At 42.2% G+C, this 18,311-nt stretch overlaps 1 protein-coding gene across 1 annotated transcript in view; it reads left to right on the top strand.

Annotated features, from left to right (window-relative positions):
* Positions 1–6,689: 6,689 nt before the first annotated feature.
* MED14 (mediator complex subunit 14) overlaps positions 6,690–18,311 on the top strand; it is a 34,695-nt gene continuing 23,073 nt past the window's right edge. The window contains exons 1-9 of the mRNA XM_021546150.3: positions 6,690–6,880; positions 8,124–8,150; positions 12,446–12,551; positions 13,147–13,320; positions 13,741–13,870; positions 15,544–15,672; positions 16,039–16,146; positions 17,005–17,137; positions 17,663–17,813. Coding sequence (XP_021401825.1) covers positions 6,705–6,880; positions 8,124–8,150; positions 12,446–12,551; positions 13,147–13,320; positions 13,741–13,870; positions 15,544–15,672; positions 16,039–16,146; positions 17,005–17,137; positions 17,663–17,813 — 1,134 coding nt within the window. The 5' untranslated portion in view covers positions 6,690–6,704. The remainder of the gene's footprint in view (positions 6,881–8,123; positions 8,151–12,445; positions 12,552–13,146; positions 13,321–13,740; positions 13,871–15,543; positions 15,673–16,038; positions 16,147–17,004; positions 17,138–17,662; positions 17,814–18,311) is intronic.

The following is an 18,311-nucleotide window of genomic DNA, read 5'->3' as shown; positions in this document are numbered from 1 at the left end:
GCTCACTTTGTATTTTTTTCGGCACACATGTATCTCTTTCAAATACTGAGTAACACCCAGGGATGGTTAGACAGGGAGAAATCACAGGGTTTGGAAGGTATTGTCAAATTGTTCAAGTCCAAGACTGAACAGTGCAATTCATCACTTTACCCCCTTGTGCCAGATTGCCAGATCAGGGGCTCTTTCTCCTTTGTTAGCTTTACAAAGATGTGGGGTTAAGAAAGGATATCACTGTTTTCCTCCCATTTCAGAATTGTGAACAAAGCATTTTTTATGCACAGAAAAAAAATGCATCTTCTATGGTTAAAATAGTAAATTGAGTTGTAATTAACTTAATCACAATAATAATGAAAATACAGTCTTTTGAGGATGGCATGGCTTTTAGCTGGCTTTAGTTCCAGTCTGACAGAAATAAATCAATTTAAAATTTACACTGGATATCAACATTGTTAGTAAAGAAGCCCCAAAAGAAGCTCAGAGTAATACAGCTATGTTCAGTATTAAAAAAAATAATCCATTTTGCCTTATAATAAGAAAGGGGACTTTTGTAAATTCAAGTAAAATCAAAGATTCTATTTTATGACTTGGAGAATGTTGCTTTTCTTAAGTTGTTCACAACACATAATTAGAACTGGGGTGTACTTTACTACGCACCACACAAGAGATTCTCTGTCTCACTAACCAGAGTGACTGATGGAGAGCTCTCAATCTGTTACCATAGGTCTCTTATCATTCAAAAAAACAGTTGTCAAACTTAATCCCACAGACAAAGCAGATCAAAAAAGAGACATAAAATTATAATTTTAAAACTTATAAGTTGGAGGCTTTTTCTTTTTTCAGTTGGTTCCCTTTGTGACCCTTTTAATAAACAGAAAAAAGCAGAACACATGTAGTAACTCACTACAAACCCTCTTCCTTTAACACACACACACACATACACACACACACAATTTTGCAAAGAATGCTTTATTTTTGGTGCAGTAAGTCCTGCACAAATCACAAAACAGTGATTTGTAACTTGAAGTACTGGACTGTCAACAAATTAAATTAATTTTAAAATACTTTTAATTAAAAAAATAATAGCTAATAAAGATACAGGACATAAAATCATTTATGATTAAAAGATCATTGATATTATTCTACTGGACCTTCAGCATAATGTTATAGAAAAAGTCTTACATTCATGCAAGTGTTATAAGGGAAAAGTCTAATCTTTTTTCAGTATTGGTATGTGTTTGACCTAATATTGACACATGGAATCTCATTAGAATTTAAATATATATCTTAACTTCTATTGAATTGTAAGCTCTGTAAGTTTATAATATGTAGCAGTGCAATTACTGATACTATATGTGGGAGCTCTCCCACACAATATCTGATTCTCTCATGTCTTCTGAAAAGAATGAAAGATATGAAACTCTTACTACATTTACATGGGCATTTGGATATAACACTGCTAAATGGCTCAACACTGTATGAATTAAATGATTAACAAGAAATCTTTGCACTATATTTGTGGTATTATTATTATTATTTTAAAAAAATATTTAAATGTCAAGTCCAGGAGGTGCCTGTGTGATTAAACATTTCTCTGATTTAAAATGGAATGACCATGCTCTGAGCCACACAAACACAGGACAGCTCAGAGCCTGCCTTGGAGAGCACAATATGGTCTGGGCTCCCTCGCACTGAACATTCACCCCAGGGCTCCAAGAACAGTAAATGTTTAACTTCCCTAGAAACAGAAAGTCATCTGCTGTCCTTCCCATTAGCTCTATAGCCCTGTCAGCTCCACAGTTAATAGCAAAAGGTTTTGATCAACCAACAAATCCCTTTCTGAAGTCAGGCTTCTGGGCTTCCAGTAGGGCTTTTTACACACAGAGGAGTGCAGTGACCTAGAATCGTGGAATCAGAATAAGCTGAATTGGAAGAGATGCATCAGGATCATCAAGTCCAACTCCTGGCCCAGCACAGCACACCCCAGGAGTCACATCATGTGCCTGAGAGCATTGTCCAAACACTTCTCAAGCTCTGGCAGGTTTGGTGCTATGACCACTGCCCTGGGAAGGCTGTTCCAGTGCCCAACCACGCTCTGGGGGAAGAACCTTTTTCTAATAACCTGCCTTAACCTCCCCTGACACAACTTCAGGCCATTTCCTTGAGTCCTGTCACTGGTCATGAGAGAGAAGAGATCTGTACCTGCACCTCCTCTTCCCCTCCTGAGGAAGTCATAACTGCAGTGAGGTCTCCCCCAGTCTCCTCTTCTCCAGGCTGAACAGACCAAGTGCCCTCAGCTGCTCCTCATATAGCCTCAGACCCTTCTCCATCCTCATGTCACACAGTGGGGCACACACTGCACCCAGCAGGAGCTGGCCAAGCTGATCCAGAGACTGGTGCAAAGCTGGGCCATCAGCCCCATCCCCTGTGTCCCTACCACACCCTCCTGCCAGGCAATCCCCTGCTTCCATGACAAGATGAGCCAGTCAGAGCTGCCCATCGAGATGGATGCTTTCCTGTGAGGGTGTGAGGCTCTGGCACAGGGTGAGCACAGAGGTTGTGGATGCCCCATCCCTGGAATGTTCAAAACCAGGTTGGATGGAGATCTGAGCAACATGCTCTAGGGAAAGATGTCCCTGCCCATGGCAGGGAGACTGGAACAAGATGATCTTTAAAGTCCCTTCCAATCCAAGCCATTCTATGATTGTGTGTATGGGCCAGCCAAGCCTGAACATCAGGTCACTCACAGGCTCCTCTGAGTGTCTGTGTGAGGGACTGTCTCCCTGCAGGAAAGCCTGAGGTCAGAGCCAAGGCTTGCATGAGACTTACCAGGCCTGTTCTCTTCCCATTGCTACGAGAAAATTTGTCACCAGGTTTAAATGGCAGAAGCTGGAACCTGCTGAATGAAGAGAATAAACATAAATAAAAATACAGTAGCTTTTGCAAGGAGCCCCCTCTACCCCAGAAATCTTGCTACTCTTTCCAGCACCCCACTGGCCCAGCTTTCTCCTTCATGCAGTTTTGCTTCTTCCACCTCAACAGATTTCTGGAACATACTTCCTGCTAAAGTTTTGAATTTAGGCACAATGCTCATCCTTCCTTGAAGTACTTATGTCAAAGAATGGTAGCACTGCCAAACTCAGAAAGGCTACAAGAAGCAGGAAACCTAAATATTTCTTTTACACTACTATTAAGTAGGCCAGTCAATTGTTTTTGAACTCCTAATGCTCATCTCCATCAGTTAAAACAACTGATATTGCCAAGTCTCTCAACAGCACAATTGCTTTGGGGATAAAACCCATAAGCCTTGAGCTTCTGAAATTCCTCTGTAGCTGCTCCTCCTTTCTTTGAAAACAGTATCAAGAGCTTCTCTTCTACAGAGCCTTGTGAGAGGAGAGCTCAGCACAATCGGTGCCACAGTGCTGATTAACTTCTCTCCAAGAAGTGTGGAGCAAGGCAGACACATTGAGGACTTCCACCTGCCCAACCAATGCTGGAAACTTCACCAAGAGCAGAGCTTTTCTGAGGAAGGATTCTAACTGCAGCAAAGTTAAACTGCATCAGAATTTCCTACCTGCTTTTTCATCAACAAAGTCTGAGCTTGTGCCACTGAAATCAATGGGAACTTAATTACAGACTAAATCAGAAGAGATGGAAAGAAAGGGGGAAAACAATTAAAAATCCTGTATTTCTAAGTTACAGTTCTTATAAAGAGCGTAATCAGATTCCTGTGCATGTAAGTCAGTATTTTCTCCATAAGTGCAGCTAGTTGGCCATAAAATGAGTACACTGCATTTATTCATGCATCTAGAGTGAAAAAAATAAAAGATTTTCATACATTTGGGAAAAAAAAAACAACTTTGAAATGGGCAGACAAGAACTTAAAATACATTAAGCCAATAACTTATATCACAACATGATCCAGAGAGTATTTATCATTCTATCCTTTATAGATCCTTCAGAGATTAATTTATATAATCAGAACAAATATTTCTTTCATCTGTATTGAAAAAAAAAACCCTCTCAACTAATAATAAAAAAAAACCACAGTAAAAAAACCAGCAAAGGTTAGGTATAAAAAAAGTTAGTGATTTTAGGAGTGAAAAATTCCCAGCCAACAAACATCATCCACCCCCATCTCAAAGGTTCATCTTACTGTGACTGGAGCAACCCACAAACCTCACATGGCTCTTAGCTGCAGCAATACTGCCCTTCCTACCTGGATGAATGATTGCTATTGTTATTATTAAACTAATCACACACATCTCAGGTTGAAAAATGCTTCCTTTACTATTTAACTTTTCTGGAAAGATATGTGTAAGAGGAGAGGTTTTTTTTTTAAAGTCTGCACTTCATACAAAAAAATAGGACCTCTCCTTCTTTTTATTAAACTTGGAGGAGTTTGGGTGTTTATTGTGTTTATTTCAGGGATTTCTTTGTAATCACAAGGCAAGAATTTATGATTTAACACTTGACTGAATTATGACAGAAAACACACAGGATTTATAGTTTCCCTACACAGTCCCCTTTGGTAACCACACCAGACATCAATCTTCAGCTGTTTACAGACCTCCCCTCTCCCTCCCTCCAGCAGTGCCGTTGATCTGTAAGACAGAAATATGAAAAAGTTCTCAGTGCTTTGTGTTTATCCCTGAATCCCACCGGATGCTCTGCTGCTCATGGCTCCCTTTGCCCTCTTTAACAATGACCTCAAAGGATGATGAGTGCTTCTCATCTGGATGGCCCCCAAATGTCCTGCACTTCCTGAGTCGTTAGGAAGGGACTGGCCAGCCTGGGGTCCAGCAGAGCCCACTGGTCCTTGACAGCCCCAAGTGCCACATCAAAGGCACTTTTGAGGCACCAAGCCTATAATCTGTTTCCCTTTACCCGGAACTTCAGTAACATCAGCAGATACGGGGGCAGGGAGGATCCTGTGAGCCTGGTGAGCCCTGAGGATCACCTGGAGTGCTGTGCCCAGCTCTGGGCTCCTCAGGACAGGACAGACTCGGAGCTGGAGCAGATCCAGTGGAGGGTGACAAAGATGATGGAGGGACTGGAGCGTCCCAGTGAGGAAAGGCTGAGGGAGCTGGGCCTCATCCCTGTCTGCCAGTGTCTGCAGGGAGGGTCAGGGGATGGACCAGGCTCTGCTCCGTGGGGTGGTGGGACAAGAGGCAACAGGCAGATTGATGCACAAAGTTCCACCTGAACGTGAGGAAGAATTTCTCTCCTGTGCAGTGACTGAGCACTGAACTGATTGTCCAGAGAAGGCATGGAGTCTCCCTCACTGGAGATACTCCAGACACATCTGGACACAATCCTGGGCCATGTGCTGTGGGTTGACTCTGCTTGATCAGGGAGGTGGGACCCGATGGCACATTGTGGTCCCCTCCAGCCTGACCCATCCTGGGATTCCCCGGTCCCGCGGCACAAGGGCAGCACCATCCCCCGTGTGTCTGTGTGTCCCGGTTTCCCTGCCCGTATCCCCGGTGTCCCTGTCCGTGTCCCTATGTCCGTGTCCCACTGCCCCTGTGTCCGTGTCCCGCTGTCCCTGCCTCCCTGCCCGTGTCCCTGTATCCGTGTCCCTCAGTCCCTGTGTCCCTGTCCGTGTCCCTCAGTCCCTGCCTCCCAGCCGTGTCCCTGTGTCCGTGTCCCTCAGTCCCTGCCCGTGTCCCTGTATCCGTGTCCCTGTGTCCCTGCCTCCCAGCCCGTGTCCCCGTGTCTGTGTCCCTCAGTCCCTGTGTCCCTGCCTCCCAGCCCGTGTCCCCATGTCCGTGTCCCTCAGTCCCTGTCCGTGTCCCTCAGTCCCTGTCCGTGTCCCTCAGTCCCTGCCCGTGTCCCTGTGTCCCTGCCTCCCTGCCCGTGTCCCTCAGTCTCTGTGTCCCTGCCCGTGTCCCTCAGTCCCTGCCTCCCTGCCCGTGTCCCTGTGTCCCTGCCTCCCTGCCCGTGTCCCTCAGTCCCTGCCTCCCTGCCCGTGTCCCTCAGTCCCTGTCCGTGTCCCTCAGTCCCTGTCCGTGTCCCTCAGTCCCTGCCCCCCAGCCCGTGTCCCTGTGTCCCTGCCTCCCTGCCCGTGTCCCTCAGTCCCTGCCTCCCAGCCCGTGTCCCCCTGTCTGTGTCCCTCAGTCTCTGTGTCCCTGCCCGTGTCCCTCAGTCCCTGTCCGTATCCCTCAGTCCCTGCCGTCCCTGCCCGTGTCCCTCAGTCCCTGCCTCCCTGCCCGTGTCCCTCAGTCCCTGTCCGTGTCCCTCAGTCCCTGCCGTCCCTGCCCGTGTCCCTCAGTCCCTGCCTCCCTGCCCGTGTCCCTCAGTCCCTGCCCGTGTCCCTCAGTCCCTGCCTCCCAGCCCGTGTCCCCCTGTCTGTGTCCCTCAGTCTCTGTGTCCCTGCCCGTGTCCCTCAGTCCCTGCCCGTGTCCCTCAGTCCCTGCCCCCCCCGTCCGTGTCCCTGTGTCCCTGCCTCCCGGCCCGAGTCCCGCCGCCCCCGCCGCGCGCGCGCTTCCCGGAACGGTTCCCCTTCCCGTTCGCTTCCGGTTCCGTGCCCCATGATGGCGGCGGCCCCTGCGCCCGGCGGGCTCTGAGCGCTGCGGAGCCGCCCCGCTCCCGCCGCGCCTTCCCCGCTCCGTCCGTGCGGGGCGCGCCGGGCGCGCTGCCGGCGCCGCCGGGAGCCGTTCCCGGGCTGCCGCGCGGCTCCTGCCCGGGGCCGAGGCGCCGCCGCCATGGCGCCGGTGCAGCTGGAGAGCGCCCAGCTGGTGCCGGCCGGCCCCGCGTCCGCCCCGGCCCCGCCGGCCCCCGGCGCCGTGACAGCCGCCGCCAGCCCCGGCTACCGCCTCAGCACCCTCATCGAGTTCCTCCTGCACCGCACCTACGCCGAGCTCACCGTGCTGGCCGACCTGTGAGTGCCGCGGATCGCTCCGTGCCCGGCTGGCCGCGCCGCCTCGCAGCATCCCGGGAGGATGCGAGGCCTCGCCAGGGATCTGTCCCGGAGCTCATCCGGGGCTGGAGTGGGGGGAGGTGGTCGCGGTTTCCCATTCATAAAATGATTTGGTTTTGAAGGAACCGTAAAGATCACCCAGTTCCAGCCCCCCTGCCGTGGGCAGGGACACCTTCCACTCACCGGGTTGTTGGGAGCCCCATCCAGCCTGGCCCTGAACCCTGCCAGGGATGGGGCAGCCACAGCTTCTCTGGGCAGCCTGTGCCAGTGCCTCACCAGCCGAACAGGGAAGAATTTTTTCCTGATATCTAGTCTAAACTTACTCTTTTTCCATTTGAACCCATTCCCTGTTCTCCTGCTCTCATAAATACCCTTGCCCAGCCTCCCACCCGGGTAGATGCCTGTGCAGGCAGGTTGGTTTCTGCATCAGGCTGTGTCCAGGGGCACAGCGAAGGCTGCTGAGAGATCTGTCCTAAGCAGAGAAAATTACTCTGAGAACTAAGAGCAGCTGCAGATTGGCTGATTAAATGCTTAACTTTGCCCCCAAGTTATTGCCAAAAAAACCCCAGTTTTTGGAGTGCTGGTAGTGATACCAAAATATGTGAAACTGGAATGTCTGAAACAGATATTTTCAGATGCTGCAACTCCTTGACTTACCTCTGTAGTTTTTAAAGTAACATGTGATTATTTTTGGGGAATAAGTTATTTACGTTTACTTAATGATTTGCTGTGCTGATGTTATTGTGTTTGAAGTGGCAAAACAAAGGGATGTTTTTGGGCCAAGAAAAACTTTCCTGAAAGCATTTGGGCTCTGAATAAACCTGTTTCCCTCTTTCTTTGTTTAACCATAGAGGTTCTTGTGGGGAAGAAGGCTCAGACTCTGGAAAGGACAAGGAATTTTAGAATTTTCGTTCACAGTGGAAAAAACTCCCAAAATATCAGTCAAGAAGTTGTTTCTGTACGTTTATGGCATGTGTAGAATAATTGATCTCAGCAGCCTTCATCAAACTTTTCAGTTAATTTGACCAGTTCCACTTTGCCTGGTACAGAGTAGTAACGGGTGATCCATGGTACTATTTTTTGTATACCTTGTAGTTGTGTAGAAGTTTCTGCAACTGAAGGTGTCTAACAAAATTTCTCACTGTCTGGAATGTAACAGAATGATATATAATACTTCTCTTTTTTCCCCCCTTCTTTCATATAGATTACCAAGAAAGACTGATATGGAAAGGTGAGTTATGATAAGAGAATCTGTAATAAATGTTAAAATACAGAACTTGATTAGGATGTTAATATTGATATACTGTTGTTAAATAAAATCTTTTTCACCTAAGTTTAGATTTTTTGCAAGAAAATAAGCTTTGTTTGTCTTGCTGTGCCTACCTAGTTTCAAGATTTTTTTCAGCATCAACAACAATATTGGGTTTTGTTGGTGTTTGTGTTTGTAGTCTTTGGGCTTTTTTTTGTTGCTATTATAGTAGATGAACTCTGTTAAGGGTATTTTTCTCTTCATGAATCTTGAAGCAATGAACTGACAGTAAAGCTGATGTGAAAGGGACTTTAGAATTTAAGTGGATTTTAGTTAATGTGATAAAGAAATGTTTTGTTCAGAAGAAGCAGTTCAACAATGACAACAAGTTAAAAACCTCTTTTCTGTATTTTTCCATGTTACCTGGTCTTTCTTATCATGAACACTGTTTTGTGCTCCTGTTCTATGTGGTTTTGAAATGTGAAAATTATTAGAGAGCAAATGTGTAAGAGACCAGACCTGCTGAGATGAAACAAATCCATTTACTTTCCTGTTTCTCTTAATAAATATTATTAAATTTGTCAGAATATTGTTCCCGTTATTTGTGCTGACATGTTAATTGACTTAAATTTCTTTAGAGAGATACAGAAGCTATGATATTTCTAAGAATCTTAATAAAGAATTCTGTGTATCAGGGTGATCATTAATTGTTATCTCAAATATTCCAAAGCTCTCATAACATGTGGAATTAATCCCATTTTCATGGACTCATAACCTGGAATGATTACTTGTACCCCTTTTCATTCTGCATAGTATTTTATTAAGAGAAACAGTGTGGGTGTTGATTTGGTTTAGTTTGGGTTTTAAATTATCACAGTATTTACTGAAGAAATTACTTCTGTCCTGGGTGTAGAGCTCCCTTGTGCTCATGGGCAGGCTTTTCCCATTTGATATTTAGCATTTCTAAGTCAAGTTGGATTCTACTTTGTTGGGCACATGGGTGTGGGGCAAAAAAAATCCTAATTGTTTAGAGAAAAGAAAATGAAACAACCGTCAATGTACAAAGAATGTCCTACGACTGAAATTAAATGTTGACATCCTTTTTAGCTTTGACTGAGAAATCCTCTTGGTGAAATGGATTTCCAGTTCTTGGAGGAGCTCATCTGTAGGAATATGGCTTAATTATCTGTATTTTCTCTAGCTTTGAGATGGCTGATGGATTCTGTAGTTGGGTTTCAAGCTCTGTTTCTTGGAGCTAGAGCCTGGTTACATGAAACATATACCCTCTAATAAAGTTCCCATAAACTATAACTGCTGTACTACAATACCTATTTAAAAGGTGCTGGGGTAAGAAAAACTGAAGGGAAATTATGCATCATAGTATAATATAGTGCTTTTTTTTTTAGGGCCATTTATTAGTTATCAATTGTAGGAATAAATAACTCTTGCATGAAAGTGGTTGGATTAAAAAAACATTAGTACTGTGGTGGAAAATTAATAGTGCTGAGTTTCGGGGGAAATCCAGGGGCTTTCTTCTTGGTGATGGAGACTTGAATTTTGCACAGTATTGTTGTCTTTTTCTGGTGACCTACTTCAGTCTTTGGCCACATCACTGTGTTTGTTTGTTTTCCTCACATCTAGCTAGTTTTTCACTGGTTTAGTTTGTAGCTGTTGTACCTTGGTCTTTCACACTTTTGAAAAGTGTCTGGTTCCATCTTCCCTACAATACCCCTTTAGATACTTGAAGATGTCAGTAGGATCTTGGTACAGCCTTTTCTTCTTAAGCAGGAGCAAATTCAGCTTTCCCAGCCCATCCTTGTATTCCACGTATTTCCTGCAAATGTAAATCCATCTTCTGGTCTCCCCCTGATCACAGAGCAGTTCATGCTATAGAAGGCAACTTGTTGATTTTTTTGGTGGTTTGTCCTTGGCAAATTTCTGATGATTGTTTCCAGACTAATTTTATGCTTGGTATTTAGCAGGATATAGCTTAGAGAAAGATTTGTCCTATGAAATTTTCTTAACTGAACTTAGGCAAAGTGACCTATAGGTCCCAAGATCCTCCTTTGCCTTGCTGAAGAAGGACATGGTGTTTGCCTTTTTGTTGTCATCAAAACCTTTGATCACTGTTGACTTTGAAAATGATAGAGAGCAACTTTACAGTGGCATGGATCATCTCCCTCAGAATCCTTGGATGCAACCCATCTATCCCAATGGACTTTTTTATGTCAAGCTTGTTTAAGTGGTCCTTTAACTTGATTTAATTCTACTGTAGCTAATGCTTTACTCCCCAGACTCAGCCATTAGACTGAAGGATCTTAAACCTGAGATCCAAATTTAGCAGTAAAGACCAAGGGTAAAAATTGCACTGAGCAACATGTTTGTTAGACAGATTTTTAATTTTTGTTTCTTGTTCTTTCCTGAAGTTTCATCTGCCTTGAATATTTATTTTTTGTGTAACCAGCATGAGGTCATGTACCTATAATGAAAGGCATTGTAGCAAATCTGAAGGCCTTTATGTTTTATTAGAGAAGTAGATTCCCAGTGCAGTTGTCATTCAGGGATGCTGGAGGTGGTTCTGGAAGCAGGGTTCTGTCAAATCAAAGTAACAAGTCTTCTCTAACTTCATTTAAGTGGTGTTAATGGAACAGTTGCCAGAATACTCTGTCTAGATTTGTCAATCATTTTCATTATTAAATCATTTTGCCTTTGGGGAGCTGTTTTTTAAAAATTTATTTTCAGTCACAGAACATAAATTTGAATTCTTCCTGCTATCATGCTGCTTTCACCATAGATGTTTGACATAACGACTGGATTTTACCAACTTCCATGTGGAGTTCGTCTGAGAGATTAGATTGCTGGCTTTCTAAAGTCTCAATGTACTCATCTTTCAAATCTCATACAGTTTTCCTGAATCTTTCAAAATTCTCAACATCTTGTTTTCATGGTGTGGTTTCTGTTAGAGCAGTGTGTACGTATAGCAGCTTGTCCACCACTTGAAATCTTAATATCAGGCTGAATGCCATTCCAAAACATGTGCTCTAGAACAGAGAGCGATACTGGCTTAATGCCCAAGTTCTTGGATGAGGTTCACAGTATGTAATGGGAGAAACAGGACCAGATGGTATTAGTTGTGCTTCTGGCCTTACATGTTCATCTGCTACAAGCAGATAATGCTTGCCCAAAAGAGTTAACCTCATTACAACTAGCTCTCTCAGCAGAATCAGGCTCTTTTTGTGTTATGAGTTTGTGTTTTACAGATTGGGATCAGAAGGAGATGCAGCTTCTGTTTGGTAAAGGCCAATATCTTATGCACTAATTAATGTTCTTTTTGTCCAAACGCTTCTGCTACTTTAGAAAACCGTATCAGAAAAACAGCTTACGTTTGGGTTTTTTCCAAACTAAGTAGAAAACCATGGTGAAATTAGTAAATTGAACACATAGAAAGGGAGGGAAACCTCTATAAACTGTTGATGCAGTGACATTTCAGAGTATATGGTATTACATATCTACACAGTAGATGTGTCTCGTCTGATGCATCTCCAATGTAGATCTGTAATAAAGCATGAAAATCTGCCTGTGCTCCTATTGCATTCTCTTTTACAAAACATAACTCTGAAGACATGCAGGCATACACTCCTTCATTTTGACTGGCTTGTACAAAAATGATGGGAGGAATACTATGAGTCAGTAAGTTCTTAACCTTAATTTCTTTGCAAGGCAGGAATGGAAAGCAGAGTTAAAGGATGGGGTTTTTGTGGTCTCTGCCACCACCCTGTTTCCATATTGTAGCATACTGTCTAAAGATATTGTAAAAATGCTAGAATGATATTTTGTTTAGTGTCTTATTTATTTGTTTGTTTATCTGTTTGTAGTGAATATAAGTGTATTGTTACTGTCAGGTCCTGTAATCCTTCGGTATGTTGCCTACTTTAAACTTAATCTTAAGCCTCAGGGAAATCCTATAAAAGGTGTAAAGATAATTTCGTTGAGCTCACTGTGGAATCGTTTCTCTTACAGTCAGTCATTAATTCCTATGAATCTGCTTTTTGTTTCCCCAGTCATGATTTGTTAGAATCCATGTATGTTGTTAGGTATTCAAAACGGAGACTTTATCCCCTATGCTCTTAATCAAACAAGCCACATACTACTGGTGCCTGCATTAACACAATTAGAAATTAGCATTACAGCTCTTTTTTTTTAATTGGTACACAGTTAAATTCCAGCTTTATTATATATCTAAACACTGGCTTAATGTGCCATTTATTTTTTTCCAGAAAAATAGAGATTGTGCAGTTTGCAAGTCGCACTCGTCAGCTGTTTGTTCGTTTGTTAGCCTTGGTCAAGTGGGCTAATAATGCTGGGAAGGTGGAAAAGTGTGCGGTAAGTCAGACACAGTCTGGCATGAAACAGGCTCTGAGGGATATGGGATATTGCTGCACCCTGACTTCTTCTTACTACAGAAATTTTAAAAAGAATTCCTGTTTAGAAATTGTATAATCTTGTTTTTTAACAGTTCATGTTTCCAAAAACTCATCTGTGGCATAAAGTGAAAGCTTGTCTGAACATAATGCCAGGAGCGATTGGGTTAAGATAACAGGACAGGGAAGATGGTGATCTGAGTGTGTTAGTTCTTATTATCACTTTCATGCTGATCTTGGATAAATAAGAATAAAGTCCAGAATGCTGCAGAAAAACAAGCCTCTGCTGATTACAAACAAGTATGGTTGCATTCCAGTAGCAATCAGCAGATAAAGAGCTGTGAGCTGTGCAGATCCCCCACGGCAGCAGGAAAGGCATGTAGATTTTAAGTGTCCTTGCATGTGAATGTAAGCAGTGGCCAGAATATTCATTCCTTCTTTGTTTTGTAAATGCAGTTGCTTGAATTGGAAGTGACAGATATACTGAATATAAAGGGCTATTGATTTGTGCATTTTTTTTATTTGCCTTTTTTTTTTTAACTCCTTGTCCTCTACAGATGATATCAAGTTTCTTAGATCAGCAAGCCATCCTGTTTGTGGACACTGCTGATCGTCTGGCATCGCTGGCTCGGGATGCTTTGGTTCATGCTCGGCTGCCCAGCTTTGCCATCCCATATGCAATTGATGTTCTGACAACTGGATCCTACCCTCGGCTGCCCACCTGCATTAGGGTAAGTAACTGCCATGTCTGGGGGTGTGGGAATCCCCTGTACAGCATCAAATGCACAGTAATCAAACTAATTGTCTGTGTGCAGATGGAGCTGTAGCTCAATACAGGCCTAGTGCCAAGTCTGTAGTGTCAGTTTCTCATGCAGAACACTTCCTGTTTGAACAAGTTATGCTTTCCCAGTAGAGCATTCCCTCCATTTATTTAGTTCCACCAAATTTAGTGATTTTATTCCGTGGTCAGTCTCGGGTAAAATGTAATCAGCTAGAAAGCAAATATGAGTGTAAGATATAAAAATTCACTGGGCAATGGCCTGTAGCATTTATATTTTCAGACTTCTGGCCTGGCTGGTTTTCACAGTTGCTGCTATGAATCTGTTATACGTATTTGAGATAGGTAGACTTGCTTGTGTTTGTTGTAACAGGATAAAATAATCCCTCCTGACCCAATAACAAAGAGTGAGAAGCAAACCACACTTCATCAGCTAAACCAGATCCTTCGCCATCGACTTGTGACTACAGATCTCCCTCCACAGCTGGCAAATCTTACAGTAGGTAAGAACTGCAATTTTTTTTTGAAGGCTACATTATTGCAGGCTGATATAAAGCTGCTGTTTTAATGCTAAAGCAAAGTTAAATGGTAGCTTGATTGAGACCATTAAGAATGCTTCATCTATTAAGACTGGATCCTGTCTCTTTATGACATCAAAATATGTGGGTTTTTTCCCTGTTTGAAAAATGAGAGTACTGATAAAATTGCTGAAATATTATTTATTTTCAAGAAGAAATCCTGTGCAGGTAATGCTACAATCTTTTAGACATTGTTTTGCTCTTTCAGCAGATGTTTTGTGAAACAGTCTTTGGGCTACTTCATCTTAATTTAATTTTAAAATTAGTTGAACTGTTATGTCTTTCTGCAGAAACTCTTTGAACTTGAGTTTAAACAAGTCACTCGATGTTACTTTTTTAAACTGTTTTGTTGTTCATGTTCAGGCACAGAATTTGTTCATATTTATGCATGCCCTTTTTTCAGTGGCTCACCACAGTGCAAATCTCTTAAACTGTTTTGAGATCTGTTTTCATTTAGCCCAAACATTTAAGACAACCTTCTGTACAGGAAGAATGGCTGTAAACTGGACTAGGTTATTGCAGATTCACAGAGAATAGGGTGGGAATGGACCTAGTCCATGCTTTTAACAAAGACAAGGTTAGCCATTTGTAAACCATTCCTGACAAACTTAGATCGAAGATGTTCCTGAAGCATCTTAGTGCTAGTTTTCTGTAGTCCCTGTGTGAGTGCTTGTAGTATCAGTTTTAGAGGTATTTTTGTCTAACAGAAGTATATATATGTAATTTGTCTGAGCTCTTAAGTTTTCAGTTAGCTAAACATTTCAATGACTATAATTCTCTGGTTTGGAGTTTGATTTGTTTTAAGAGCATGTCTGGGGTGCTCTTGAAAATGAAATTTCCTGGGTTAAATGGTTACTTTTTTGCAGGAATATTGCTAAATGTCTTTAATTGTAAAGGTATATAACGTAATTTATTAAATTATTGAGAAGGTTGACCTGCATGTCAGAATAAGGACTTGTACTTACTTGTTTGCTCTGCCTCTCATTCTTCTATGACCTTGCTTGCATAGTTTTAAAGTCCTTGTGGAACAGATAGCAGTGTTCACAGGTGTGAGGATGTACATGTCAATTAGATAAATAATGTGCATAAATTTTTGCTTGTTGTGTATATATAAATTCTGCAAAAGATTATCTTCCTCACATGAAAATGGATTTAAAATATTCTAATAAATGCTTTGCAGTGAGATGTGTTTTCAGGGCTGGATTTCAGCCTGGGCTGAGATCCATGTTCTGAATGTCATTTGAGTATTGCTGAAAGCATCCATTGTTGATAGTAGCAAAGAATAGGAATATTTCAGCCAGATGTTTTGTTGGTTAGGCTGGTAGTCGGCTCCGTGTTACTCTGTATTACAGAAGCACAAGTGTTAACAAGTTATTAGATTTAACAAGTTAGCTTCAGGACAGTTTGTACAGCTTTCAGCAGTGCTTATTGACATTGGGTCTGTTGCAGACTGTAAAATGTTCACAGTTGCACGGAAACATAAGCAACAGAGCAGAAATTATCAGGAAGTAATCCATTATGAGTGCCAGGAGCTACCACACTTATTTTTCAGGCATCTTAGGAGGCTGAGTGAAATAAAACATTCTTGTCTTCCTTAGCTAATGGCCGTGTGAAGTTCCGAGTTGAGGGTGAGTTTGAGGCCACCTTGACAGTGATGGGTGATGACCCTGACATCCCCTGGCGCCTTCTCAAGCTGGAAATTTTGGTTGAAGACAAGGAAACTGGTGGTAAAGAAAAACTCAAACCTTTACACTTTGTTTTTACCATGATATTCCTGTCTGACAGTGTATAAGTCTTGTTTATGCTGGGTTTTCTGCATAGCACCACTTAAGAGAATGAAGTTATATGTACTTGTCCTGTTTTGATACTTTATAGGCTTTTAATACCTTAACGAAGCTATACAGTGACAGTGTAGTAAAATGACTGACATTTCCAGAATAAACCAAGAATTTTGTTGTTTTGTTATAATATCTGGTATGGAAATTGCCCAGTACAGTTGAATCTCTTTTATTTTTAATTTATCAGTTTACTGAATTATTTTAAATACCTACTTTCCTAATGGCTAATGTGACTTATTTTTCATTTTGCTAAAGATGGTCGAGCCTTGGTTCACAGCATGCAGATCAACTTCATCCATCAGTTGGTCCAGTCCCGGCTGTTTGCTGATGAAAAGCCCCTTCAGGACATGTACAACTGCTTACGTATCCTTCTGAAAGGGGCTTCTGAGTTAGGTGTCTGGTGTAGCCTTGCTCTTAGTAGCTGCAAGTCAGGAAAGATGGATTCCCTGCTAAGCTTGGGGGAAATGTCTGAACACAAAGTTATGGTGGCCTTGAAATAAATGATGGCCTTGGAAGCTGTAATTCTCAGGTGCATGTCAAATTAAATTCTACACACTAAATCAGCAAAGGTGAAGGTGAGGTATTCAAGGCAGCAGGTTGTGTGGTAAGTCAGTGCAGCAGCAGCAGCTAATTTTGGAGGTGAAATACAGAGCTAACTTGGAAGTTCTGGGAGCTGGCATTCTTGCTACCGAGAGCAGCAGTAAAGTGCAGCTGATGAGGATGTGTTAACTCTATTGTATTTTTATGAATAATGAGAGGAGATACAGCATTTGCAGTGATTTTCCACTTGGAAAGGGCAGATTGCCTGACAACGTGAAATGGATTTCAGTGAAAGTCTTTCTGCAAAAAGAGTAAGTTTTTTTAGGGTGACCACTGGAGATGGGGGTTAGAGGTAGCTATAGGGTGAGTGGAATTTCTTTGTTAGTAATCATCTTTTCAGGAAAACATGATGGCAACCAGAAATCTGTAAAACTGGGCTGTGACTCTCTTGTCTATCAATCTGTCCTAGGCTAGAGTTTAGAAAACCACAAAAATAAACCCCTTTGAGAAATACTGGGTGCTGTTTATATGTCTTTATCTCTGGATTAGTACATTAGTGTGTTTTCAGACAGCGTCTTGTGTGACTTAGATGACAAAAGTGTTGATACAGTATACAGGAAAAGGTTTGTGTAGTACACAGACTTTCTGGACATCTTATATTCCCTTAGCTCCATGCATTAGACTCCTTCTGCCTGGCTCTTCAGCTGGAAGTCTTGCATTCACAAACACTAATGCTGATCCGAGAGCGCTGGGGTGACCTTGTGCAAGTGGAGCGGTACCATGCAGGGAAATGTCTGTCACTCTCTGTTTGGAAGTAAGTTCATTTCGAAAGGACTGTTAACAAACAATACATTAAATAACAGGAGGGATTGTATTTACCAAGTTTGAGCCATAATTTTCAGAATTCTGCTTTCTTTTTGATGCAAAACTCCTAAATTCTTGTTATTAAGTACTTGTGTTACATGATTTGCACATTAATGTACAGAAGAGCAGTGGATGCAGTTATAAATGAGTTTGTATTTACACAGATATCTAAAAATTGATTAGATCTCTGCCAGACTTCTACTGTATTTATTGCTTCTCCTGTATTTATAAAATTTTAAAAAGCAATCCAAGTACACTTCTGATTGTGTTAAATTTGCAGTCATCTAGAATTCTTCATGTAATTATAGTTTACCAACAGTTCTGCTTTAAAATGTCATCTAAAACAAATGCCTTTTTCAGTTCAACTGACATAATGTCGTTTTTAACCAGAGCACACAGAATCAAGGTTTAGCTACTGAAAAACATATTTTCTGTTCTTCTAGTTGTGTGGTTTAATTATTCTATTTATTTTAAGTCAACAGGTACTTGGCAGGAAAACAGGGACTGCATCTGTCCATAAGGTCACTATAAAAATTGATGAAACTGATGTCTCAAAACCCTTACAAATATCTCATGAGCCTCCACTGCCAGCCTGTGATTCCAAACTGATGGAAAGAGCCATGAAGGTAAAGGTTGCTTTGCAGGAGGCATCTAATTTTGTGAATCAAAAACTCAAGTACTTTACACTGTCAGTTTGTTCAACTTTGACTCTATTTAAGGGGCTGTTTCTAAGATTTCTAGTAAGCATTTGCTGTAGGTTGTGTAATGTTTATGTGAGGACCTCAAATTGTTGTTACAAATTATTGGCCTTGACTTAATCTTAAAAATTGCACTTACTTCACAGTGCATTATGCCACTTGTGAGATGGAATGGTGAGGCTGGGGGAAACAACAGCAACATATCAGTTATTATTAGGGTTTGGTTTGAAATGCTTTATAGAGACACAGTTCTTCCCTTTCCTGTCTTGGAGCTTCTCTGAAAATCAGCTTCCCCTTATCACTGGAGTTGGCTACCTAGCAGTGCTATGCACTTTAGAAAATCTTACATTATGATTTGGAAATCTTGTGCTGAAGAGCTGGTTTGTTTGTTACAAGTGTTGGGTGAAACTTAGTTTTACATTATCA

The sequence above is a fragment of the Lonchura striata genome, chromosome 2 (assembly GCF_046129695.1).
Source record: "Lonchura striata isolate bLonStr1 chromosome 2, bLonStr1.mat, whole genome shotgun sequence".
Classification (NCBI taxonomy): Eukaryota; Metazoa; Chordata; class Aves; order Passeriformes; family Estrildidae; genus Lonchura; species Lonchura striata.
The sequence above is the reverse complement of the archived record's forward strand: the minus strand, read 5'-3'. Positions and strand labels throughout refer to the sequence as shown.